This window comes from Onychomys torridus, chromosome 1 (genome assembly GCF_903995425.1).
Source record: "Onychomys torridus chromosome 1, mOncTor1.1, whole genome shotgun sequence".
In the NCBI taxonomy this organism is placed as follows: domain Eukaryota; kingdom Metazoa; phylum Chordata; class Mammalia; order Rodentia; family Cricetidae; genus Onychomys; species Onychomys torridus.
In genome coordinates this window covers 10333530-10359338 of record NC_050443.1, presented here as the reverse complement: position 1 = coordinate 10359338, position 25809 = coordinate 10333530, and the positions used below count along the sequence as shown (strand labels likewise).

Below are 25809 nucleotides of genomic sequence, written 5' to 3'. Positions count from 1 at the left end.
TGAGATAGGGTCTCATGTAGCCCAGGCTGGTCTGGAATTCCCTACGTAGCTGAGGATGACCTTGAATTTCTGGTCCTTCTGCCTCTACCTCCAAAATGTTGGGATCACAGGCAAAAGTCACCGTGTGTGTTGCTGAGGTTTTATTTGGTTTGCTTTTTGTATTTCTCATCTTGATACAAGCTATCGTCACCCAGGAGGAGGAGACCGCAATTGAGGAATTGTCTCTATCCCACTGGCCCAGGGGCAAGTCTGTGGGGACATTTTCCTTAATTAATGATTGATGTGAGAGGGCCTAGTTCACTCTTAGGCAGTACCACCCTGGGGCCAGGGGTCTTAGCTTGTATAAGAAAGCAGGCTGAGGGGCTGGAGAGATGGCTTAGGGGTTAAGAGTGCTGACTCTTCTTCCAGAGGTCCTGAGTTCAATTCCCAGCACCCACATGGCAGCTCACACCTGTCTGAAACTCCAGTTTCAGGGGACCCTGGTACCCATGGCAAAAACACAAAATGCACATAAAAATAAAAGAAAATATATTTTAAAAAAAAGCAAGCAAGCAAACAAGCAGGCTGAGCAAGCTAGCAAGCATTGTTCCTCTGTGGCCTCTGCGTCTGCTCGTCTCGGGTTCCTGCTATGACTTCTCTCTGTGATGGACTGTGTAACCTGTGATGTTGTAAGCCAAATACACCCTTTCCTCCCCAGGCTGCTTTTGGTCATGGTGTTTAGCGCAACAACAGAAAGCCAAGGAAGACACCAGTTTTCTACTGTGCTTGGGACTGAACCCACGGCTCTGTGCGTGCAAGGCAAGCACACTATCAACTGAACCTCCCCTCCCCATACACTGTCTCCTTTCTTTTTCCTTCTGCAATGCTAGAGAATGAACCTAGGGTCTCTGGTGTATTAGGCGCGTGCGCTTTGACTCTTCCTGGCTGCAGGGGTGACAGTATCACTGCTTCTGACCCTGTCCCCTCAGTCTCCTCTCTTCTTGGTGGACCTTCCTGTCACCCTGGCAAGGACCCGTGGGTGTTTAGTTTATGCTATCATCTTTGGTGACTGCTTTCGGGAGCTGGTTCTCTCCTTCCACCATGTGGGTCTGGGGATTGAACTCAGGTCCTCAGGCTTGGCTGCAATCACTTATACCACTTCAGCCATCTCGCTGGCCCTGGTGAATACAATTTTAGCAACTCTCTTTCTCTTCACCTGTACTCCCACAGGCATCCCTGAAGAGTGCTTAATCTTTATCTTTTCAGTCTTCGACTCTTTATTAAGACCCATGTGTTACCCCAGCTGTGTCCTATGTGAGCAGAAGAATGTTGCCAGGCTGCGAACCCCAGGGGAAAGCCCTCCGTGTGGCCCCGCTCCTTGCTGCACTATTATTCTCTTGGATTCCGGGACACCCACCCTCAAGACCCCTTCCTACCTCCTTTGCAGGCTTCCCTGCTGTTGCCACCTTGTCCTTGAGGGTAAAGACAAGCACTGGGGCAGTGTCTGGCTACTTCCTGTCCTCATTCCTTCCTGTCACTGGTGACAGACTCTGTCATCACCATCTATCCATATTTACCCTTCTAAAGTTATCTAATCTTTCCATCTATTATCTCTCTGTTCTATTATCTGGTCTGTCTGTCCATCGACCATATCTTTTTCTTTTCTTTTTTTTTTTGTCTGTCCATTGATCATATCTTTTTTTCTTTTCTTTTCTTTCTTTCTTTTTCTTTTCTTTTCTTTTTTTTTTTTTTTTTTTTTGAGACAGGGTTTTTCTGTGTAGCCCTGGCTCTCCCAGAGCTCACTATGTAGACCAGGCTGGACTTGAACTCACAGAGATCGCCCATCTCTGCCTCCCAAGTGCTGGGATTAAAGGCGTGTGCCACCACTGCTTGGCTGATTCTATCTTTTGTGTATGTGTTCATGAATGTGTCTTTTCACATTCCTGTATGCTGGGGCCATGTTGGGTGTATTCCTCTATCATAACTCATCTTATATTTTCTTTGAGATTTATTTTTATTCTACATGTATGAGGTGTTCTGCCTTCATGTAAGTATGTGCAACACATGTGTTCAGTGCCCATGCAAGCCAGAAGAGGACAGCAGATCCCATGGAGCTGGAGTTACAGGTGGTTGTGGACTGCCATGTAGGAACTGAGAACTGAACCCAGGTCCTCTGCAAGAGTACCTTGTGCTCTTAAATGTTGAGCAATCTCCACCTGAATTTTTGAAACAAGGTCTCTCACTGACCCTGAGGCTTGCCAATTTGGCTAGACTGGCTGGCTACCAACCTTTGAGGATCCTGTCTCAGCCACTGCATCACTGGAACTTCGTGTGTGTATTGCCATGCCTAGCTTTTATGTGCATGTTGGGGATCCAACTCTGGTCTGTATAGTTGTATAGCCATCATTTTACCTACTGGATTGTCTTGTCTTTCCAGTCACAATTTAGTTGTCTTTGTATCATATATTGACCATCTAATCTGTCCACCCATCCACCCATCCTTCCAATCCTTTTAACCTTCCACCTACCCACCCACGTATCAATCTATCCATGCTAGTCTCTCTATCCATCTTGCCAATCGCTCTCTTCCACACACTCGCTTATTTATTCATCCATCTCTATCTATTATGTATTCTACCACCTATCAATTACATATCTCTTATCTAGCTATTTATTTTACTATCAATCATCTATAACCTATCCCATTGGTCATCTATCTATTCTCCTAGCTATCATCATCTATCATCAGTCTATCTCATCTTTCATATGTTAATATCTTTAAAGTATATTATCTATCTGTCTGTCCATCCATCCGTCCGTCTGTCTATCTTCTATGTAATCTATCCACTACAGCCATCTCATTTCTCTCTCTCTAGGCTGGATCTCACCCCAGAACTTAGATCCTCATTTTTACTCTGTGACCCTACCTGGAAGTCTACTGTGCACCCAAACCCTCCCCCTTCCCCATGTCTCCATAACCTCCATAGTCAGGTCTCTGCCCTGCCCTCCAGGTTCCTCTTATCTCACTAAGTGGAAGTTCCATCTTGACAGCTACTTTCCAGACTTAAACAAACAACCAACCAAAACCAACTTGAGACACATTTTTGACTCTTCTCATTCTTCCTCCCAACATTCAATCCATCAGCAAATCCTGTCACTGCTACCTACCTCCAGGATGCGGATCCTGACCACCTCTTGGCATCTCCACTGCAACCACCCCCGTAAAGGCCACCATCACTTCTCATTGGAATTCTCTCTCTCTCCTTCTGAGACAGGGTTTCTCTGTGTAGCCCTGGCGGTCCTAGAACTCGCTCTGTAGACCAGGCTGGCCTCGAACTCGCAGAGGTACACCTGCTTCTGCCTCCAGACAGAAGCTGAGATTACAGGTGTGTGCCCCACTACCGCCCGGCTTGGAAATATTTCTTAGTCCTTTGCTTAACATTGTTTTATTGAGGTGAAGTTTACGAACATAAAATTCACCATCTTGAAGCATTGGAACACATTTACAATGCTGTTCAGTCACCACTTTCATCGAGTTCTAAGGCATGCCTTCCTGCATGCAGTATCCGGCACCAAGAATCCAATTACTCTCCCTATGGACTTGCCTTCTCTGGATGTTTCACATGGCTTGTAGACCAAGTGACCTTTTGTGTGTCACATCACTCACATAGCATCATGTTTTCAAGGTTCATCCTCTTTTTTTTTTTTTTTTTCCCCCAAGACAGGGTTTCTCTGTGTAGCCTTGAACCTTTCCTGGATCTTGCTCTGTAGACCAGGCTGGCTTCAAACTCACAGAGATCAGCCTGGCTCTGCCTCCCAAGTGCTGGGATTAAAGGCATGCGCCACCGCCACCGCCCGGCTAGGTTCATCCATTTTAAGGCATGGATCAGTCCTCCATTTTTATGAACAACACATTTTGTTCACCTGTTCATCCTTTGATGGACATTCAGGCTCTTTACATATGTGGCTGCAATAAATAATGCTGCTGTGAACATTCATGTATCAATATTTGTCCAGGTGTTTTCAGTTTTCTTGGGTACAGTCCTGGGGGTAGAACTGTCAGGTTATATGATTCTTCTATTTGTAACATTTTTGTGTTTGTGTGTGTATGTGTGTGGTGTAAGCACACAAATGTGTTCACGTACAGAGATGTTGTGTGATAAAACTTTACCTGGAGAAACACAACAGACATGTATACTTACCCTAGATAGGGGACCCATGACAGACCAGAGTCCAACTTGGTGAACCACTGAGTTTTATTGGGGTTACTTACAGGAGCAGAAATGACTCAAAGGCAGTTGCATCATCAAAGCCCACTCCAGCATGGGGGACAGCTCACAGAGCTGGGAACCTGGAGCACACGGCACAGCCTGAAGGAAGCTTGACAGGCTGGAGGTTGTCCTTTCCAAGTGACTCTGGTCTACATTTCTTCCAGGCATCATGGCTGTTTTCTGCTTCTTCCAGGCCTCATAACTATGACATGGTGTATCATAACTACAGTTCGAGAGGATCTGATGCCTCTTATGATCTCCGCAGGCTCCAGGCACACGTATGGTGGTACAGCAGGCATAAAACTCAAAACACATAAAAAAACATCTAAAAATATTAAAAACTAAAAATAATGCTTACTTTGCTGTGTTGAGCTTTAATGAAGCCAGTGCCACGCCGGGCATGATGGTACACTCCTGTAATCCCAGTACTGGGGAGTGGAGGCAGGAGGACCAATCAGTTCAAGGATGCTGGAGACCAGCTTGGGCTACTTTCTGTCTCAAAAACACCAAACACACGCCCTAACAAAGTCAAGTCTAGCAAAGTGATCCGGATAGGCTTAGGCATACACTGAGTGCTGAAAAAAAAATCTAGATTTGTCCTTAGAGTTGAGGATATCCTTGGAGCTTCCGGACTTGGAGGCCATGACCTTCCTCTGCGCATGTACTACACTCTGTTCCGCCTCTCCCTTCCTTGTGGGCGCGGCCTGCCCAGCTTTGGGGAGAGGAAAATGGGGCATGGAGGGCGGAGTCAAGGTGCCACTTCCGGGATCCTCCCTCCGGTGCTCCAGGAACCACCTTTTTCGTATGATTGGCAGCATGTCTTACCAATAATCATCGGAAATGGGACAGACGCCGTAGCGGTCTTGCACTCTGTTAGGAACGCCCCTCCCAGATAGACTAATAGCAAGCTCGGGAAGGCGGGTTCTCCCGTGGGGGCGGGACAGAGTGACGGGCGTCACTTTTGACTTATGGGAACATGGCTGCCCGTAAGGTCAGGCCAATCAGAAGTGAGAAGGCCGGATCTGGGGCGGAGCTGAAACTTCGGCGGTTGAACCGCTCGCGAAGAGGGGAGTCCGTGGAGAAGGTGAGCGGCGGGTTCCCGGGCACCCGTGCGGGCGCCAGGCGCGGGCAGTGGGGACCCGCGGAGCGCCACCTTCACACGGGTGCACGCCAGGCCCCATGCAAGCTGGAGGTTTCACAGGGTCTTTATGCGCCATGTTGTCACTCGCGAGACACGCGGTTAGAACATAGAGGTCCCTTGTCGAATACTGCACCGGAGTTTGTGAGGTAGAGCATTATTATGCATTCATTACACCACGCGATGCCGTGGGTTCTGAACTTGATTCAGGTTGGAGGATGCGGGGGGCGGGGGGAGCCGTGAAGGCCGGGCAGGAGCTCTCCAGGGTTGAGGGGTGTGTCCTGTGTGCACGCTCTGAGCAAGTTATTTTACACGAAGTCACTTTTAACTCTCTCCGCTTTTTTGGGGGTGCTAGATATTAAACCCAGCTTTGTGCGTGCTAGTCAAGAGTTATCCCAATACTGCTGAGCTACCTCCGTGCCCAAGAATAAACTTTTTTGTTTTGTTTTTTGAGACAGGATCTCACTATGTAGCCCAATATAGAGCAGGCAGGCCTCGAACGCAGAGAAATTATTGTGTGTGTACTCACGTGTGTGTTGGGGGTGGGAGATTCATGTCACAGGGTGGGTGTGGAGGTCAGAGGACAACTTTGTGGAGTTGGTTCTGCCCTTCCACCCTAGACCCTGGGTTCTAGGGGTCAAACTCATGTCTCAGGGTTTGCACAGCAGGGAGCTTTACCCATTGAGTCATCTTGACAGCCCCTCTGAGCGAACTCAGACATCTTAAACAGTGGTGCACACTTGTAATCCCAGCACTAGAGAGGTGAGGCCAGCCTGGGCTACAGAGTGAGTTTGAGGCCCGCTTTGGCTGCATAGGAAGACCTTGTCTCAAAACCAAAGCAAAGCAAAACAAAACAAAATGCGAAGAGAGTGTGGGGGTCTGTTATCTGTTTGCCCACGTTGGAGTTCTGGTTCTGTCTCTTGTTCTTACTGCTGAAATCACCATGGCTTTGGGCGAGTTGTTTAATCCTTTTGTGCTCAAACTTCATGTTGTGTAGAATCACTTTTTCTTTTTTTTATAATTTATTTATTTATATTTTATGTGCATTGGTGTTTTGCTTGCATGTATATCTGTGTGAGACTGTCAGTTCTTGAAATTACAGACAGTTGTGAGCTGCCATGTGGGTTCTGGGTATTGAACCTGGGTCCTCTAGAAGAGCAGCCAGTGCTCTTAACCACTGAGCCATCTCTCCAGTCTGGAATCACTTTCTCTACCACTTACCTCACCCTGTTTACCCAGTAGTGACTCCCAGATCTTTCTTTCCAGTATCCGTCTCTGCCCTGAACACCACACTATATTCAGCTCTTCTTTGCTAGAAAGTCCAGCTGACATGCAGTTACCCCCAAACAATCCTTTGGAGTCCCCATTCAGTGTAGCTGATCCTTCCTTTTAGGAGTTAGTTGTCCATCATGCCTTCCTTTCCCCTCTCATTAAACACACACACACACACACACACACACACACACACACACACACACACACACATATGCACGCATGCGCGCGTGGTCTGGAAAGTAAATCTCATCCGGGACTGATGTTAGTGGTACACACCTATTATAATCCTAGCATAGCAGAGTCTAAGATAGGAAGATTGTGAGTTCAAAGCCAGCCTGGGCTACATGGTGAGACCCTATCTCATAAAAATGAGGGCAAGGATGGATGCTTGCCTAGTTTGTATGAGGCCCTGGGTTTGATCCCCAAATAGGCCAGGTGTGGTGATGAGCCCTTGTCATCCCAGAACTTGTCAGTTGGAGGCAGGAGCATCAGGAGCTCATGGAGAACCTGTGTTGTATGAGACCTCATTGCAAACAAGCAAAAAGTCCAATCATGTTCCTCTGTTACCCTCTCCTGCCTTGTACTCACTCCTCCACAGTCCTCACCTGCTCACAGGATCTCCAGGTCGTCCAGAGCTTCGTACCCCACCCCATCACAGCCCCACGCCTTTGGAAGTGCCTTGCTTGTGCTATGGGGGCCATGAAGTCTTGGTGTCCTTTGGACATAGCAAATACACGCTGTCTCCCCTTCCATCTGGATTGGTGCAGACAAATTGCTAAACGGTCTTACTAAATAAAAATCTCGGAGCCAGATATAGGGGTGAAAACCTGAGAGATCAGAGGAATAGGAAAAGCCACAAGCCAACCTCACTTCACCGACACCTCAGTCTCCAAAGAGGCCTACTTCCTATCTACCCACGCCTGTATGCCTTTCTGTTCTGCTATCTCATTTACTCTCTGTCCAGCTACATCACTTCCTCTCCCTGCCCAGCTCTGTCACTTTCTGTCTGTCTGTATAGACCTCCATGGTTAATTTAAGATGTGTGCCACCATGCCTGGCTCTGTTCCCGGTGTGGCTTTGAACTCACAGAGATCCAGACAGATCCCTGCCTCCTGAATGATAGGATTGTGCTACCATTGCCCAATTTCTGTGTTTAATATAGTGGCTGGCTTTTTCCTCTGATCCTCAGATAAACTTTATTGGGTTGCACAAATAAAATATCTCCACAGATTGGCTTCCCTCAGATGCTGAGTGACTTCCCCTCTCTTTCCATCAGGTCTCAGTTCAGATAGGAACTTCAGGAGCCCTTGCGGACTGCCAGTCTAGTCACCTTGTTTTACTTTGTCATAGCAACCAGATCCTCTGTTTACACCCTTTGGCTTCTCAGCTCTGCCCACTAGTGTTGGGCTTCACATGGCTCCATTGTGTGGAAATAGTTACCATGCTAGAATGAATTACCCTTTCTCTAGTCTCTTCATGGTGGACGGTGGGGTGGTGGTGGGAGGGGCTCCTTCCTGGCAGTGGAGTCAGGTGTATTAATAAACTGGACACATTGTATTGCCCCCAGGGGCCTTCAAACTGAGACTGGAGAGTGACAGGATTGACCTTGGATGCCTCTCCAGTACCAAGACATTGTTCCTTGATGTCCCCTGTTAGACTGGCAAGCACGTCTATGCCAGGCCAAGGGACTGAAGGGACGGTAAGAACAAGAATTAGAGAAGTTGTTTTTATTTATTTTTACTGTAGGGAATTGAACGTGGAGTCTTGTACAAGATGGGCAAGTGCTGTATGGCTGAGCCGTGGACCCAGCTTCTTGTGGAGTCTAGGCCAGCTAGCTGTCTTCCGCTGAGCCATCTTGCAGACTTTTGGGATGAAGGTTAGGTGGCCTTTGGGCTGACAGCTGAGTGGTGTAAGGGGAGTGCCAGGCCCTGCAGGGAGCACCTTAGGTGAATGGATTAACTCAGTCCTCAGGACAGTCCCACAAGGTCAGTGTGCTTGTCCACACACACACATTTGCAGTATCTGGGATTGAACCCAGGGCCTTACACATGCTAGGTTAGCCCCTTACCACTAAGCTATATCTCTAACCCTCTTTTTTGAGACTGCGTCTCACTAAATTTCCCCGAGTGGCCTTGACTTAACTGTTGTCTGGGCTGGTCCTAGACTTTTGACTCTCCATCCAGCCTGTTGCTAGCAGGCTTTTGACCCCAGGCCTGGCTTTATCTACACTTACTAAGGCAGAAGAATTTCAAGAGATGACAAGTGCCTTACCCATGGCACACTGGGGAGTGAGGAGCTTTGATCTGAAGCTGTGAGTTCCCAGCCTGCAGCACTGGATTGTAAGGTGTGAACCACAAGAGCGAGTCAAGAGTGAGTCAATGCCCACAGAACCTTGGGAGGGAAGAGGTGTGTTGGGATGCATAGCTAAATAGTGAGTGGGAGATGGCTGCTGTGCCTAGCTGTAGGCGCCTCAGTATCATGGCCTGTAAAATGGGGGGATGATTGTAATATCTACCAGAGAGCAGAATTAGGATGAGACATTGGTAGGTATGTTTTGGGGACACCCTGGGCTTTCTGGGGAACTGCATGGTACACTGTAGTGGTCTAGATTATGGGGTGTCCTATACTTGATTCTAGCAGAAGGCAGAGAAATCATCTTCAATGGCCTAAAGGGCTTTTGTTATTCTATACTCCCAGGACAGTGGGAAGCTTCAGTGTGTGTTGGGGAAGAACAGGGGTGAATGAGGAGGGAGCTCTGGCCAGCTTGTATTCATCCAGGGTTGGGGAGGCCAACTCAGAGTGGAGTGGAAGTCAGGCTGTGTTCAGTGTGTGTCATTCCTGTGAGAGCTCAGTAAGGCTAGAGATGGGTGAAGTGTGCGGTGGTTGGTGGGCCAGCAGCCTAGAGTGGGCTGGGACAGTGATGTGTCCATGGTGATGGGGGTTGTGGGGTGTGGTGGTCTGGATGGTTCTTTGGTAGTGATGTGTCCATGGTGATGGGGTGTGGTGGTCTGGATGGTTCTTTGGTAGTGATGTGTCTATGGTGATGGGGGGTGTGGGGTGTGGTGGTCTGGATGGTTCTTTGGTAGTGATGTGTTCATGGTGATGGGGTGTGGTGGTCTGGATGGTTCTTTGGTAGTGATTTGTTCATGGTGATGGGGGTGTGGGGTGTGGTGGTCTGGATGGTTCTTTGGTAGTGATGTGTTCATGGTGATGGGGGGTGTGGGGTGTGGTGGTCTGGATGGTTCTTTGGTAGTGATGTGTTCATGGTGATGGGGTGTGGTGGTCTGGATGGTTCTTTGGTAGTGATGTGTTCATGGTGATGGGGGTGTGGGGTGTAGTGGTCTGGATGGTTCTTTGGTAGTGATGTGTTCATGGTGATGGGGTGTGGTGGTCTGGATGGTTCTTTGGTAGTGATTTGTTCATGGTGATGAGGGGTGTGGTGGTCTGGATGGTTCTTTGGGGAGCCCAGTGTGGAGGGTTCTCTTTCCTACATTGGAGTGAAGACTGAAATTTTGGAGCACCATTTGGGAGGAGGAGCCAGGGGCAGTGACGTAGCCCTGGGAATGAAATTGGGATTCCCTTCGTGAAAGATGGTGAGAGAGGCCTGGGAGATTGTGAGGGCGACCTCAGTGCCCTGCGGCTGTGGAGGGAGTGGGTCACTGGGGTGGTCCAGGTGTGTGTGTAGGGTTGGGATGTAGAGTCAAGGGCTGGTGAAGGTGGAGCCTGGGTCCTGGGATGCTGGTCGGGGGTGAGGAGAAGAGGAGCCAGGAAAGACTTGGGACAGGCTTGAAGTCAGCGACCGGGATGAACTGTGGGTCCAAGGATGGAGTGAGCAGGTGGAGGGAGGGGGTCTGGAGGGAGCAAGAGAGACTCAGAGCCAGAAGAGAAGTGGGAAATGTGCCTGGAGGTGGGGCAGGGGTGTGGGTGGAATTCAGGTGAAATATGGGGGAGATGGAACACAGGCACCTTGAACATGTGAGCATTTGAAACAGAATAAAGGGGCATGACAATTCAGATAGTAAATGCAGGGGCGGGGGCCTAGGAGAACATGGAGGTGGGGCCGATGTAGGGAGAAGCAGTATCTGGTGCCCGCACCCTCAAGCTGGGCGAGTGGGATGAATAGGGACCTTTGCCGAGAGAGAGACTGGTTTCCGCCCTGTGACAGGCAGCAGGAGGGGCAAGGCAGTGCAGGTCTGCAAAGAGGAGGGAGGGGTCACGAGACAAGGAGAGGACTGAGTGCAGGGTTTATGGGGTTGGTGCCTGGCAATGGCTAAAGGGCAGTTTCTAAACCTCCAAGAGGCGTTAGGAGGGAGGTGTGCATTCTGGGACCGAGGTGGTGGGTGGGCGTGGGCACAGGATGCGGGGCGGGGATGTGGGCCCAGGAGGTACAGGGTGGAAGACTAGGCCGGATTGACAGTGGGGACGAGGGAGGCGGTATGTTGGGCACAGTTTCCCAGACGTTCCTCCACCTCCAGTGCCCTAGTAATGGTGCTGTGGTGGCCGCCCTATGCTGTAGTGGCCCTGACTGGTCTGCGGAGCCGAGGGGCGGGTCTGTGGGTGGGGCCTGGAACACTGGTCCTGGATTGCCAGTTAAGTTAGAAAGGGAGCACCAGAGATTGATAAATGCTCCAGGCTTCAGAACTCCTAGAAAGCAGAAGCATAATTAGTAGGGTCTTCCAGATTTTATGGAGCCCTCCAAAACCTGAATTCCAAGGCAGCATGGGCTGCGTGTGTGCTCCCAAAACCTCTGTCCCCAAACCAAACCACAACCAAAGTGCAAACCACCGCCACCACCACCGGCACCAGCAGAAACCCAAAGTGTGAGCTCTGTGGTGTTGCTGTGTTTTGTTTTGGGGACAGGGTTTCTGTTTTGGGGTCTGTTTATGCAGCCTAGGCTCAAACTGTTGGCTGTATTTCTTACCTCCTGCTGAGTGCCGGGATAACTGGTGTGCACCACCATGCCGAGCGAGTGAGCGAGTGGGGGCTAGTGCCGTTCATCTCAGGAGAGTGACCTCATCGTTCTGCGCCTCATTCCTGGTTTGAAAGATGAGTTTCAGACTGACACCTTCCTCACAGAGCTGTTACGAGGATTCAACTGGTAACAGCACAAAAAGCACAAAGAACCGTGCTGGGCATGGCAACCCCAGCACTTGGGAGGCTGAGCGGGGAGAATCCTAAGTTCTGTGCCAGACTGGGCTACAGAGTGAGACAGTCTCAAAAAGACCAAAGTTGAGGGGCTAGAGAGATGGCTCAGTGGTTAAGGGCACTGGCTGATTTTCCAAAGGACGTGGGTTCAGTTCTCAGCACCCACGTGGCAGCTCACAGCTGCCTACAACTCTGGTCCTTTGGCCTCTGAAGACACCAGGCATGCCTCTCTAGGTCTCTGTTTTGTCCCCCCTCTGCAGGGGCCCTGGCCATGGACCAGCCAGCTGGCCTGCAGGTGGACTACATCTTCCGGGGTGTGGAGCATGCTGTGCGGGTGGTGGTTTCTGGGCAGGTGCTGGAGCTGGAGGTGGAGGACCGGATGACAGCTGACCAGTGGCGTGGAGAGTTTGATGCCAGCTGTGAGTGTGCCTGCTGGGGTGGGCTCTCCTCCCCTCCCCCTGAGGTCAGCTTTTTTTTTCCCCCAAAGCTGAGGCTGAGCTCAGTTTTGTGCTCCCGCCTCTTCTGAAGCTCTCCAAGGTGGGGCAGGGGTGTGGGCCTCATTGATCTGCCAGAGGCAATGCGGGGTGGTGGGTAGAGCTGGAGAATTTGAGCGTACTGTCTCTGGGCTGGGTAAGTGGTCAGATCTCAACAGGACCTTTTCTCCCCACCCAGTCATTGAAGATTTGACTCACAAGACGGGGAACTTCAAACAGTTCAGCATTTTCTGTAATATGCTGGAGTCGGCCCTTACCCAGGTAGGCACCAACTTCGGGGACTGGGAGGTTTCTGCTGCCCAGCGTTTGGGGTGTGGGGCTGTGGATGGGCTATCTCATGTATGCAGGGTGCTCGGCCTTCAGAACTTCGTTTGCACATGCCAGTGGTCAGTTATGGTTCTGGTGACAGTTATTCTGAGAGAGAATTCAGATTGTAGGGCTGGGGGTGTGGTCCCATGATGGAGTGCTCCCTTAGCATGCTCAAAGCCCCCAGCTGGGTCACTAGCACCTCATGATCTTGGCAAGGTGGTGTATGCCTGGGATCTCGGGACTTCAGTGGTGGAGGCTGGAGGAGGAGAGGTTCAAGGTCATCCTTGGCTACTGTCTTAGTTAAGGTTTCTATTGCCTGACTACGTCAACTCTTACAAAGAAAACATTTAATTGAGGGGGCTTGCTTACAGTATAGAGATTCAGTCCATTATCATCATGCAGGGAGCATGGTGGCGGGCAGGCAGACGTGGTGCTGGAGCAGGAGCTGAGAGTGCTGCTTCTCACAGGCAGCAGGAAGTGGTCTGACACACTGGGCAGCATCCTGAGCATAGGAAACCCAAGGCCCACCCCACAGGGACACACCCACTCCACCAAAGCCACGCCCACTCCACCAAAGCCACGCCTCCTACTCGTGCCCCTCCCTGTGAGACTGTGGCAGTCACATTCAGACAAAACAAAACAAGTAGAGTTGAGGGTGCTGGAGAGATGGTTGGTGGTTAAGAACACTTGCTTCAGGAGGACCTGGGTTTGGTTCCCAGCACCCCTTCAGACAACTCACAACTGCCTGTCACTTCAGTGGTTCCCATGACCTCTTCTGGCCTCTGAGGGCACCTGCACTCACTAGACGCACCCCCACACAGACACGGAATTAAAAGTAAAATCAATCTTAAAACCAAACAAGAAAAGTAGATTTGGGTCACAGAGAAATGGAGAGAGGAAGACCCACTCCACTCTGTTCTTGTTGAGGATTGGTGAAGGCTGGGGAGCTGGCCTAGCAGGTAAGAAGGTGCTTGAGTGGCCAGCCTGGGACCTGGGTTCCTTCTCCAGGTCCAACCTGGTGGGAGGACAGAACAGAATACTGAAAGTTGTCCTCTGACCTCCACACGTAACACAAGAATGCAAGTGCACACACGTATGCATGGACGAGAAACACATACACACACACACACACACACACACACACACACACACACACGATGAAATAAAACACATGATACATTTTATATTAAAAGTACTGATGAGGTTGGGGATTTAGCTCAGTGGTAGAGCGCTTGCCTAGCAAGCACAAGGCCCTGGGTTCGATCCTCAGCTCAAAAAAAAAGTACTGAAGAAATTAGTCCAGCTTTTCTTTATTTCTCTCTCTTCACGTGAATACAGCTGTCTGTTTTTGCAGATGTATGCTTACATGTAGTTCATACATTTTCCTAAAGAATTCTTTCATGTAGCCCAGGCTGCCCTGGCTCCATTGAGCTCACTGTGTAGCCAGAGATGACCCTGAACTCCTCGTCCTCTTGCTTCTGTCTTGTAGTACTGGGACTATAGGCTGAGGCAGCATTTGGTGGCCTGGCTTATGTGGTGCTGGGGTGGGACCCAGGGCTCCGTGCTGGGCAAGCATGCTACCAACTGAGCCCCAGCACCAGGATTTCGTAAGAATTTAGCCACATGGGCTGGAGAGATGCTCAGTGCTTCAGAGAGCTTGCTGCTCATGTAAAGGACATAGGTTGGGTCCCAGCGCCCACACTGGGTGCCTTACAATAGTCTGTAACACGCAGTGGGCCGCCTGACGAGGGTTCTGGGATCAAACTCAGGTCCTCCAGAAGAATAGCGCACATTTAGCTGCTGAGCCGTCGTCCTCCAGCCCTCTGCAGAGCGTTTTCAGAGAGTGGCGTGCCCTTCTGTGCTAGCTCAGCCTGGACGGTGCAGGTGCCAGGTGAGGCGGCTCCTCTTTGTCTGCCATCCCAGCGCTGGGGGCAGAGGCAGGAGGCTCACAAGGTCGTCCTTGGCTACATAGTGAATTTGAAGCCAGCTTGGGTTACACATGACCCTATCCCCCCAAAAAACTAGAAAAAATACCCCTCCTCCAAACACACAAGAACCCACTGATGCACTTTCTTTGGACGGTCATCCGCACGGCTCCATGGTGTGTCTTGTTCTCTCCATGGACGGGTCATCTGCATGGCTCCATAATGCTGTGCTTTGCTCTCGGGGGAAGTGCCTGTACGTGAGTTACTCAGAAAACTCAAATGTTGGCCCATTTCATCTTCTGCTGCCACTGGCTGGACTCCTTCCTTCCTCACACTTCCCTCCACTTCCCCTTCTTCTTTTCTTTCTTTCCATCTTTCCGTCTTGTCTTTTCTTTCATCTCATGCAGTCCAGGCTGGCTTGGAACTTGCTGTGTGGCTGAGGATGACCTTGAACTCCTGATCCTTGTACCACCACTTCCCCCGTGCTGGGAAGATGTGTGCCACCATGCTAAGCCACTGGCTGAATTTCTCCTAAGGGGTCGTCTGTCACTCCCCAGTCCTTTGGCCTCATTAGTGTGACTGTCTGCCCAGTGTAAAGGGCATGGTGCTGTTGCTCTCGAGAAGATCATTGTGGCCTCATGGCCCTGCAGGTCTCTGCCTTCCCCAGAAGCCATCGGTGTTCGGTGCTTGAGCACTTAGGTTCTGTCCAGGGTATCCCTCTGATCGTGGGTCAGTGTTGTGACCACCAGCCTCCTTGTTGGGAAGCTCAGGGTCCTGAGACCTGGCATGGTGACTGAGAGGGTGGCTGTGAGCGTCCTTGGCACCTCCTACCCTCTTCTCCTACAGAGCAGTGAGTCTGTCACTCTGGACCTGCTCACCTACACAGACCTGGAGTCCCTGCGGAGCCGCAAGCTGGGGGGTCGCCCAGGTACCTTGGCCCCCAGGTCAGCACAGCTCAACTCCAAGCGTTACCTCATCCTCATCTATTCCGTGGAGTTTGACAGGTGGGCATAGGGCTGGCAGAGGGCCCAGGCTGGTGGGCAAGGGTGGGAGGAGCCCCCAGTGCCAGGTGGCTGAAATGTATTTACTTCACCTGCAGTCGGTGGACTTTGTAGAATTTTACTATTGTGGCAGAATGACGACCATAGGTAGTACCTATTTATTTGCTTTATGCAGTTGAACCCAGGGCTTTGCACATGGTAGGCAAGCACTGAGCCACATCTCAGGTGCTGTAAACATAATGCTCTACCACATAGCTGGACGTCCAAACTGCAGTTCAGCTTACTATTAGCGACATGAGATCTTTCTCTTTTGTTCTTTATGTATTTGCTTGTCTTTTTTTTTTTTTTGGAGACAGGATCTATGTAGTCCTGGCTGTCCTGGAACTCCACCTGTCTCTGCCTCCCGAGTGCTGAGATTAAAGGCGTGACTTTGTAGCCCAGGCTGGTCTCTGTGGGAGTCCTCCTGCCTCAGCCCCCCAAGTTCTGGGATTACCAGCCTGTACCAGTGCACTTGGCTAACAGATGCTCTTTCTTTTTGGGTACATGCGTTTTGTTTTTTTTTTTTAATTTTAAAATCTTTATATGTTTAATATGTTGTCTCCTGCCCCTTCTTTTTAAAATGCTATCCTTATCTCTTCATGGCCACAGAATAGCTGCTGGACCTCTCTAGGCATTGCATCTTCATCAAAGCAGGAAGAAAAGGAACAGGGCTCAACAGATTTCCCATATAATTGGCTTATAAGTGCTCATATTGCTGAGAACTGAACTCCAGTCCTCTGGAAGAGCAGCCAGTGTTCTTAACTACAGAGCCATCTCTCAAGCTCCTTCCCTTTAAAAAAAGTGTTTTTTTCAGTTTGTTTTATGTGTATGGGTGTTTTGCCTGCATGCATCCACCATCTGCTTGTAGTGCCTGCAGAGGCCAGAAGAGGGCTTCTGGGATCCTCTGATTCTGGAACTATAGTTGTGGGTGCTGGGAATTGAACCTGGGTCCTCTGCAAGAACAGCAAGTGGTTTAAATGTTAAACCATCTCCAGTCATTCTCTGTCCTTCTCTATTTTATTTTATTTGGTTTTTCAAGACAGTTTTTCTGTGTAGCCCTGTCTTGGAACTCACTCTATAAACCAGGCTGTCCTTGATTTCAGAGACCCACCTGCCTCTGCTTCCTGGGTGCTGGGATTAAAGGCATGTGCCACCACTGCCTGGCTCCTTTATTATTCTTTTTTTTTTTTTTAATTTTTAAAATTTTTTTTATTTTTTTGGTTTTTCGAGACAGGGTTTCTCTGTGTAGCTTTGCACCTTTTCTGGAGCTCACGTGGTAGCCCAGGTTGGCCTCGAACTCACGGAGATCCGCCTGGCTCTGCCTCCCGAGTGCTGGGATTAAATGCGTGTGCCACCACCGCCCGGCTCCCTTTATTATTCTTAAGAGAGAGTCTTGCTAAGCATGTAGCCCAGCCTGGCCTTGAACTCATAGCAGGCAGTCTTCCTGCCTCAGCCTCCTGAGAGCTGGGATTACAGGCTAGAGCCACCACACCTGGCTAGGAATGGCTCTTGAGTAGCTGGTCTGTCTGTCTGCCCGCCCTGGTGTCTGGGATAGCGAGTGGGAAGTTAACGATCCTGTGTGTGGTGAGGTAGCACCTGAAGGCATCCTGTAATGTCCCCAGCTCAGGGCTGACTCAGCTCAGGCCATTGCGTGAAGATGGCGCTTCCTACAGAGCTCATACGACAGTGCCTCTCCTGCAAGCATGATAGGATAGTCAGTTGACACTGCACAGGTAATGTCAGGCCTGGAGTCCTGAGAATCCTGGAGGCAGGTACTCAGAGGCACCTGGGCACAACTCACCAGCATGGCAGAACCTGGAACCAAGTGCTTTCCCAGCACTTGGGAGGCAGAGGCAGGTGCATCTCTGAGTTCTAGATCAGCCTGGCCTGTGTAGAGAGGTCCAGGACAGCCAGGGCCACACAGTGAGATCCTGTCTCAAAAACCAAACAAGCAAAACCCTCAAAACAAAAAGCCCTGAATACAAGCTTTTGGGGACTGCTTGTGCTTATGCTCTTTGGCTCGCAGACCTGTGCCCTCAGGTGGATCTTGGCCTCTGAGATGCCGCGGTTCTGATCCCCTCTCTCAGGATTCACTACCCGCTGCCCCTCCCGTACCAGGGCAAGCCGGACCCCGTGGTTCTGCAGGGCATCATCCGCTCACTGAAGGAGGAGCTGGGCCGCCTTCGAGGGCTGGATGGTGGCCAGGACACTCGTGATACCCGGGAGACAGAGATCTGGCACCTGAGGGAGCAGTGAGTCTGGGGACGTGTGTGGTGGGTGTGGGTGTGTGGGTGTGGTGGGTGTGGGTGCCCGTCATGCATTTCCTTGGGAACATTGCCTTCTTTTTCCTTCTGAGCCCTGCCTCTCAGCCTTTTGTTGGGTGCTGAGGATTCAGCAGAGATTGACAGCCCTGGCGCTGCCTTCCTGGGCCCCTGGGACAGTGAGGGGTCCCAGAAAGAGGTGCGGAAGCAGGAGCACTATTGGCCAAGGCGATGTGAGACAGGCTCGAAGGCTGGGCTGCATAGCCATCACCCCACCTCGTGGTGCTGCCTGGCTCTCTGCCTGGGGTGCCGAGCCCAGTGGGGATGGACGCTAATCAACAAGAGCATGTTATTGGATATGGGTGAGGTGAGGCAGGAGGGAGCTGGGACCAGGACCTGATAGGCCAGGTGAAGGAGTTAGGGAAGAGTGTTCTAGGTAGCGGGAACAGCATATGCAAAGTCCTCAGCTGTGGTTGAGAGCAGAAGGAGTGAAGGCTTCTGGCATACTCCTGACTCCTCTGTTCTGTCATCTGTTGGCAAGGTCTCTGCCTGTAGGTGGTCTTTGAGGAAGACCAGTGGCATTAAAAAAATGAATATTATTGTATATCATATGCATGGTGTGTGTGTGTGTGTGTGTGTGTATGCACATGTGTACACACCATGACATGTGATTAGAGGTCAGATGACAACTCTGTGGAGTTGGTTCTCTCCTTCTACATTTACATGGCTTCCAGGGATCAAACTCAGGCATGTATCAGTGAATGGCAAGCATCCTTACCCATCTTGCTGGCCCATTTCTTTTTTTTTTCACCTCGCTTTTGAGACAAGGACTCATCTATCTAAGACTAGCCTCAAACTTGCTATACAGTCAAGGAAGACCATGAACTTTCTGGTCCTCCTTCCTCCAGATCCTGGGTGTCCTTGGGCTTATAGGCACAGGCCACCAGACCTGGTTTATGTTGTGCTGGGATTGAATCATGTATACTAGCCAAGTAAGCCACATTCCAGTTCCATATTATTCTTTTTAAGATTTATTATGTATTTGTGTCTGTGTGAGGTATGTGCCCTGTGTACTCACGGAAGGCAGAAATTGTTATCCTCACAGCAGCCCTATGAGACAGACATTGCTATCACTAACACGTTCCAGAAGCCCAGAGGTGCTAGGGGACTTTCCCAGGGCACACAGCCAATCCTATGGCCAGGCTAGACCTTGGATGCAGTCAGCACTTCTGCATTGTTGGAGGTGCCAACCCAGACTGAGTACCAAATGCTGCCAGAGAGGAATGGCCTTCTCCCACTCAGGGAGTACACTGGGTAGCAGGGCCCTTGGGTACTGCTGAGCAGTGGTGGATGAAGGACACCGTGGGGGGCTGAGGAACTTACCCTCCATCCAAGCCATACGTGCGTGCATCTCCAAGATTGGCCACAAGGTGGCGACCTCTACCTATCCACAGAACTGGTAAGGGCGCCTTGAGCTAGTGGTTTGTCCTGCGTACTAACTGCCTCCCTCCGTCTCTTGGAGACAGGGCCTTGCTACATAGACCAGGCCTACTCCCTCCACTCTGGGTGCATGTTTCACCACCTCCCCACGAGGAAGCTGCCCCATAGGGTGGTGGTCCGCAGAAGGCGGGGGGTCACTCGTACAAGTGCTAGCTCTACAGAGGCTGGTGCTGCACAGGGTGTGACGGAGGGTAGGCATTACAGGCATGCTTTGCTCAATGCTTGTGTGTGTGTGTGTGTGTGTGTGTGTGTGTGTGAGAGAGAGAGAGAGAGAGAGAGAGAGAGAGAGAGAGCCTGTTTAAAAACAATTTTTATGTGTTTACCAGGTAGACCAGGCTATCGCTGAACTTTCATCCTCCTGCCTCTGCCTCCCACGAGCTGAGATTACAGGTGTGCACCACCAGGCTTTGCTCTTGTTTTGTTCCTCCTTCCCTTCTCCCTCTGTCCTGTCTGAGACAGGGTTTCTCTGTGTAGCCCAGGCTGGCCTCGAACTCAGATCCACCTGCTTCTGCCTCCCGAGTGCTGGGATCAAAGGTGTGCGCCACCATGCTTTGCCAGCTCTTGAGACTGTTGGGTAGACTGGCGTCTTCTGAGGGATGGTCTCCCCCATAGTTCTCTGCCTTTGTCGGCTGAGGTAAAGCAGCACATTGTCCCAGGAGAGGCGTGATCAGTGCCGAGTCTTTCTTTTACACACCTCTGCCTGGACGATGAGCTGGCTCTGGTTGTCATGGTCATCACGAACTCCTGAATTTTTGGTTGATTGAGCTTGTGTTGGTTTCCTTTGACTGCTGTGAGAAGATGACAGATTCGGTGGTCGCCGGGCAGTGGTGGCGCACGCCTTTAGTCCCCGCACTCAGGATGCAGAGGCAGGCGGATCTCTGAGTTTGAGGCCAGCCTGGGCTACAAGTCCAGTGCCAGGACAGCTTGAAAAAGCAAAAACCATTGGAGTTCATCAGTGAGATGGCTTCCATGGTAAAGGCGCTTGCCACCGAGCCTGCTGACTGAAGTTCAACCCCTGGGACCCACATGGTGGAAGGGGAGAGCCAGTTCCCACTAGTTGCCCTCTGACCTCCACATGAATGTTATGGCGTAAACACAAATAAATAAATGCAATAAGAATTAAAACAAAAGCAAAAGGAGAACCATTGGAAATGTACTCTGTCTCCCTCTGGAGGACGGTGTCTGAGACGGCGGTGTCCCTGGGCTATAGTGCAGGCATCAGTGGGGCCATCCTCCCACAGGCCCTTGGGAGAATCCTTTTCTCCCCCGTCCAGACCTGGGAGCTGCAGCTGTTGGTGCGCTGCGTCCTTGTCCTCTGGGCTCTGCCGACGCAGTTCCCTCCCCTCTTCCGTGTCTGTCATCTCAGACCTGTACAAGTCCTCTTTTGCTAAATAGTGCAGTGTTCACAGGTTCCAGGAGAAGGCCTTGGGTGTCTTTGGGGATGTGGTGGGGGGCAGTATTCAGCTCACAACAGATGTGATCTAATCCATTCATTGCAATAGGTTTTTGTTCACATGTTATGTGTGTTTTTGGCCAGGTAAATTGTTCATGTTGGGTTCTATATCCTTTTGGAAGGGCCTCAGTAATCTTTTCTGTTTTGTTTTTTAAGTGCCAGACATAGAACCCAGAACTTATACATGCTAGGCAAGTGTTCTATCACTGAGCTCTACCCTCACTGGGGGAGTCTAGGCAGGGATTCTACCACTGAGCCACACCCCAGCCCCTCACTGGGGGATTCTAGGCAGGTGTTCTGCCACTATTTTTCCAAGATGTTTCATTTCTTTTTTTGTTTTTGTTTTTTTGAGACAGGGTTTCTCTGTGTAGCTTTGGAGCCTTTCCTGGAACTCACTCTGTAGCCCAGGCCGGCCTCGAACTCACAGAGATCTGCCTGGCTCTGCCTCCCAAGTGCTGGGATTAAAGGCGTGCGCCACCACTGCCCGATGATGTTTCATTTCTTTATCAGGAGCTAATGTTAGCATGAGCTGCTTATTACAAGCTGTCATTGGGTTGATGTTGCACTTAGAGGATTTTTTTTTTTTTAGTAGAAAGAGCCAGAAGATAGGTACATTTTTAGGAAGAGACTATACTGTCTGTTCTTACTTTCTCCTTGATATTATACCCTGTTTTCCCTGATGTTGAAAAATCGTAGTTTCTAAGGTTAGTGATATATTTTTTAATCTCAAACAACACCAATGCATTCACTGAGACTGAGTAAAGGCTAGATTTCTTTGCAGCCTCTTTTGCACTGAAGCTGTGTATCCCACTTGTAAACTCTGTTTTTGTCTCATCATATAATTCTGCACTGTTATTCTACCTTTGATATACATTTATGTCTCCTGGAGCCTGCTGACTGTCCCCGTGGGCACCCCCCCCCCATAGTTCCTGAGGCAGGAGGATCACTTGAACTCAGAAATTCAAGATCCATATGGGTGGTATATCCAGAGCCTGTCTCCACATAAAGTTTTTTCATAGATCCAGAGTCAAAGCTCGAAAGGGTGCATCCGGAGTGGTCCAGTTTCTTCATCTGTTCCCTCTTCCCTTCCTCCACTCCTCCTAGGCAACCCCTCCTCCATTTGAAAGTTTTTCATGTATCCTATGTTTTTAAAAATATGAGCATACATAGAAAATTTACAGCCCCTCCCATTTCTTTTTACAAAAAAGGACTTGGCAAATATATTCTTCACTGTTTAAATTAGCAAAAATGAGGCCTCGTTCCTTTTCAAAGCAGCACTGCACTGTGTGAGCCAGGGAAACTGTTAGTTCTGTCCATGGGCACTTGGTTACCTTTTTCTTGCTATTTACAAACAGCAAGAAGGAAAAGCCTTGGTCTGTGGTGTTTTCTTAAGGGTCGCTGAGCAGGGTAGCAACCTAGTCAGTTGTTGTTGGCTGGTGAACAGTGTGTTTTGGCCGGGAAAGCCTCGGGGTGGGAGCTGGGACTGCAGAGCTAGGCTTGCAGCAGGCATCTCGAGCCTTGTCTCCAGACTGACCTCTTCATTAGGGCAGGTGTGCCTGTGTGTGAGGTGGGTGAAGGTGAAGCGGCCTCAGCATCCTTCCTGCCTCGGGGGAGTTGACAGGACCAGAGTCCTCCCCGGAGACTGCATCCCTCCTTCCTGGGGGGCCTCGGGGACTGCCTCCAGTGGAGCAGTGGGGAGGGGCTCACGGTGCCCGGGTCCTCTCCCCCCTCTCTCAGGGTGACCCGCCTGGCATCGGAGAAGCGCGAGCTGGAGGTGCAGCTGGGTCGCTCCCGAGAGGAGGCGCTGGCCGGGCGGGCGGCGCGCCAGGAGGCCGAGGCGCTGCGCGGGCTGGTGCGGGGACTGGAGCTGGAGCTGCGTCAGGAGCGCGGCCTCGGGGGCAGGGCTGCAGGCCGTCGCAGCCAGGACTGCCGCCGCCTGGCCAAGGAGGTGACGGGGCGGAGCGGGGCAGGGGGCGCCGCCGGGGACCTTGGACTGGTCTGGACTGCCGCGCTCTCGCTTCCCTTGGCAGCTCGAGGAGGTGAAGGCGTCGGAGCGCAGCCTGCGAGCGCGGCTGAAGACGCTCAACAACGAGCTGGCCATGTACCGAAGGGGGTGAGAGGCGGGGCTCGGGCGGGGCTTATGGGGAGGAGCTCAGAAATGGGGTGGAGTCAGGCAGGTGACTTGGGAGGTGGGCGGGGCCTGTGGAGAATTAGGCCGGGCCTGGAGGTAGGTGTGGGGTGGAGCCCGAGGGCCTATTGCTCCCAGCGGGAGGCATCAGGGAGGTTTCTGCCTTTGATTGGCCTGGAAGGGGCTTCCAGGGCGCTGTAGAAGGAAGACCTGGGAAAGAAGGATCTGGGGAAGGTATGAGAATGTAGGGAAGTGGCGGCAGGTCCTGGAAAAAGACTCGGAGGGGGTGGGGTATAGGAACGTCTGGTGAGCCCGGGTGGGAGTGTTTGGGGAGATAGGAGACAAAGTGGGCCTCAGGGTGCAGAGGAAGTGCGTGTGGCCCCAGAGTGGCGGTGGGTTAGCGGGTGGGAAGCTGACAGAGGACCCGGTGCTCCCAGGAGACGCACCCTGCCGGCGCCGGCCCCAGCCCGGGAGGATCGAGTTTCGTCGTCCCGGGAGCGCTCCACGTCTCGCGGCCGCGCGGCCACTCGCTCCTCGTCGCGGGAGAGTGGCCGTGGGGCCAGGGGTCGTGGCCGGCCGGCACGCCCCTCGCCCTCGCCCACAGGTCGGTGGCTGCCCCGCCCGGCTCGCGCGGGGAGGCGGAATGGGCTAGCGCCCATAGGCACGGGTATGCCAGCCAGCCTCCTCCCCACACTGTCTAGGTGGTCGTGCGCCCCGATTTGACCCCACAGCCTTTGTGAAAGCCAAGGAGAAGAAGCAGAGAGAGATCAGGATGAAGTAAGTCGGTGCCTGTTTCCTACCCTGCTCTGCTTGGTCCTTACCTCGTCTCCTCCTCCCACCTTTCACCAACCGGCAGCTAAGCCTGGTCTCCCCTGAACTCCCCTGTGCTCCCACTTGTGTCCCCGCTCCACCCCCGCCCCCTGTCCTCCAGTCCCGGTACTGTTCTAACCTCTAGGGTCTCTTAGCGCCGGTTTCCTTGGCTCCCCTCTCCTCTCTGGGCCCCGCCTCCCCTCCTTGTCCCTGCTCCTCCCTGCACACTCAGCCCGGCTCCCTCCTGACCTGTTCTGCTCTCCAGACCTCAGGTGCACTGCTTGCTTCTCCCACCCTGCTGTCAGTGTCCCCACGTGACCTTGGCGGCCCCCGGCCCTGGCTGTGGCTGGGTCCCTTCCCGGCTTTGGTTGGTGCACACCTCTGGTCTGGTTTTCTAGGCAGCAGCAGCAGCGGAACCGACTGGGCAGTGGAGGAAGCGGGGACGGGCCGTCCGTCTCATGGTCTCACCAGACTCGGCCCGCTACTGCGGTGACAGGCCGAGGGGACGCCGCCAGCCGCTCCCGGAACCGCAGCTCCTCGGGTAACGGGCTGGGGGAGGCGGTGTGGCTGCGGCCGCTAGGCGGGCCAGATGGCCCTCGGGCCTGACGCCCTCCGTCCCCCCCTAGTGGACAGTTTCCGCAGCCGCTGCTCGTCGCTCAGCTCCTGCAGCGAGTTGGAGGATTTCTCCGCGACGGTTTCCAGGAGGTAAAGCTTGTGCTCTGGGGAAGGACCCTCTGGAAAGGGCGCCTGGGGAGAGTCTTTTACACGGGAGGCTGGAGGTCTTAAACCACGAAGGTGGGTCAGGAGGGAGGTACCAAAGATGCTCTATCATTGCCCTCTTTTCTCAGTCGTCGCTGCCGTGGCCGTGGGAAACCACCCAGCCCCACGCCCTGGAGCGGGCCCAAGACGGTGAGGATCATTCCCAGGCTGGGAGAAGGGAAGGGTGTATTAAGCCATCATCTGTATGGCTCTGTTCTGGTGGCACCAGGCATAGAGCGAACTCTAGAATGACTCCAGAAGCAGGGTGTTTCGGGCCTTGGGACTGGTGGGCAAAATCTTAGTGGCCACAGTATGTTGTTTTAAGATTTGGACCTAGGAAGTGGCTCACTTGGTAGAATGCCCATGAGCACGAAGTCCTGGGTTCCATATAAACTGTGTGTGGTGGCTGGCACTGGCAGGCCTGTGAACCCAGCACTCAGGAGGAGTGCAGGAGGATTCCAAAGTATAAAGCCAGCCTCAGCTACTGAGTGAGTTTGAGGCCAGCCTGGGCTATATGAGATCTTGTGTCCAAATGAAAAAAGGAAAAAGATCCTTTCCTCAGATTGTGACAGCTTCTCCTGGTGTGTGACTGAGGGTGCCTGGTTAGCCTCTCTCTGCCTCAGGCTTGGCCAGTTCATCCCTTGGAGGCTCTTGGGTCCGAAAGAGGCTCTTGACACCTGTAGGTCCTCGGATTCCGAATCCTCATGGGACTTGGGGGGTAGGAATAGAGAGGTTGTCTGACCCCTTCCTGCCTCTCGTCACCAGAAGTCTACCACTCGGGAACGCAACAATCACCAGAGACACCTGGCTGGTTCCGGGGGCTGGGTCCCCGTCAAAGGTGAGCCCGGGGTCCCATATTTGAACCTCCTTTCCCCTCCCTCCATCATCCCAGAACCCTCTGGGGTGACACCAAGGGCAGTCCATTGGCTCCTTGCTGCTTTAGACCCCTCCTGGTCCGCCACCCCAACACATGACCTCTGCTTTCACAGAGTACAGCTCTGACTTCCAGGGAGCTGACATGGCTGAAATAGATGCCCGCCTGAAGGCTTTGCAAGAATACATGAACAGGCTGGACACTCGGTCATGACCCTGGAGAGGTGGTACCCTGATTTCCCATTCCACCATCAGTGGCTCTGGTATGGAGGCAGCGCCCCTCCCATGCCCCATACCTCTAGATGCTCCTGGAGTCTCAGGTGTGTGAGACCCTAACTCCCCCCTCTCTCCCAGTAATGCATTCTAGGAGAAGAGGGTATGTGTATTTTGTAAATAAATATGGTTGTTCTTGGCCTCTTAGCTTATGATTCAAGGGTAGACATGGAGTA

The 25809-nt window shown here is 51.9% G+C and overlaps 1 protein-coding gene across 2 annotated transcripts; it reads left to right on the top strand.

Moving 5' to 3' along the window:
- The first annotated feature begins 5289 nt into the window (after window positions 1-5289).
- Window positions 5290-25780, top strand: Ccdc61 (coiled-coil domain containing 61). 2 transcript variants are annotated; one of them, XM_036182962.1, is made up of 14 exons: window positions 5290-5334; window positions 12069-12227; window positions 12481-12563; window positions 15383-15540; window positions 17664-17828; window positions 22528-22738; window positions 22821-22903; window positions 23356-23522; window positions 23620-23695; window positions 24127-24269; window positions 24355-24433; window positions 24577-24637; window positions 25253-25325; window positions 25477-25780. In XM_036182962.1, exons 2-14 carry the CDS (start codon window positions 12080-12082, stop codon window positions 25572-25574), a joined length of 1545 nt encoding a protein of 514 aa, XP_036038855.1. In that variant the 5' UTR covers window positions 5290-5334; window positions 12069-12079; the 3' UTR covers window positions 25575-25780. The 2 variants fall into 2 exon arrangements, with proteins under 2 accessions (XP_036038855.1, XP_036038856.1); XM_036182963.1 differs by having other exon boundaries at window positions 5319-5537.
- Window positions 25781-25809: the final 29 nt, after the last annotated feature.

Excerpts from the sequence above, each read along its gene's own strand:
- Ccdc61 (XM_036182962.1), top strand. The coding sequence starts at position 12,080 with ATGGACCAGCCAGCTGGCCTGCAGGTGGACTACATCTTCCGGGGTGTG. Across the intron at positions 22,739-22,820 it reads GCCGCCGCCTGGCCAAGGAG|CTCGAGGAGGTGAAGGCGTC; the intron begins GTGACGGGGCGG and ends TTCCCTTGGCAG. Across the intron at positions 22,904-23,355 it reads CTGGCCATGTACCGAAGGGG|GAGACGCACCCTGCCGGCGC; the intron begins GTGAGAGGCGGG and ends CGGTGCTCCCAG.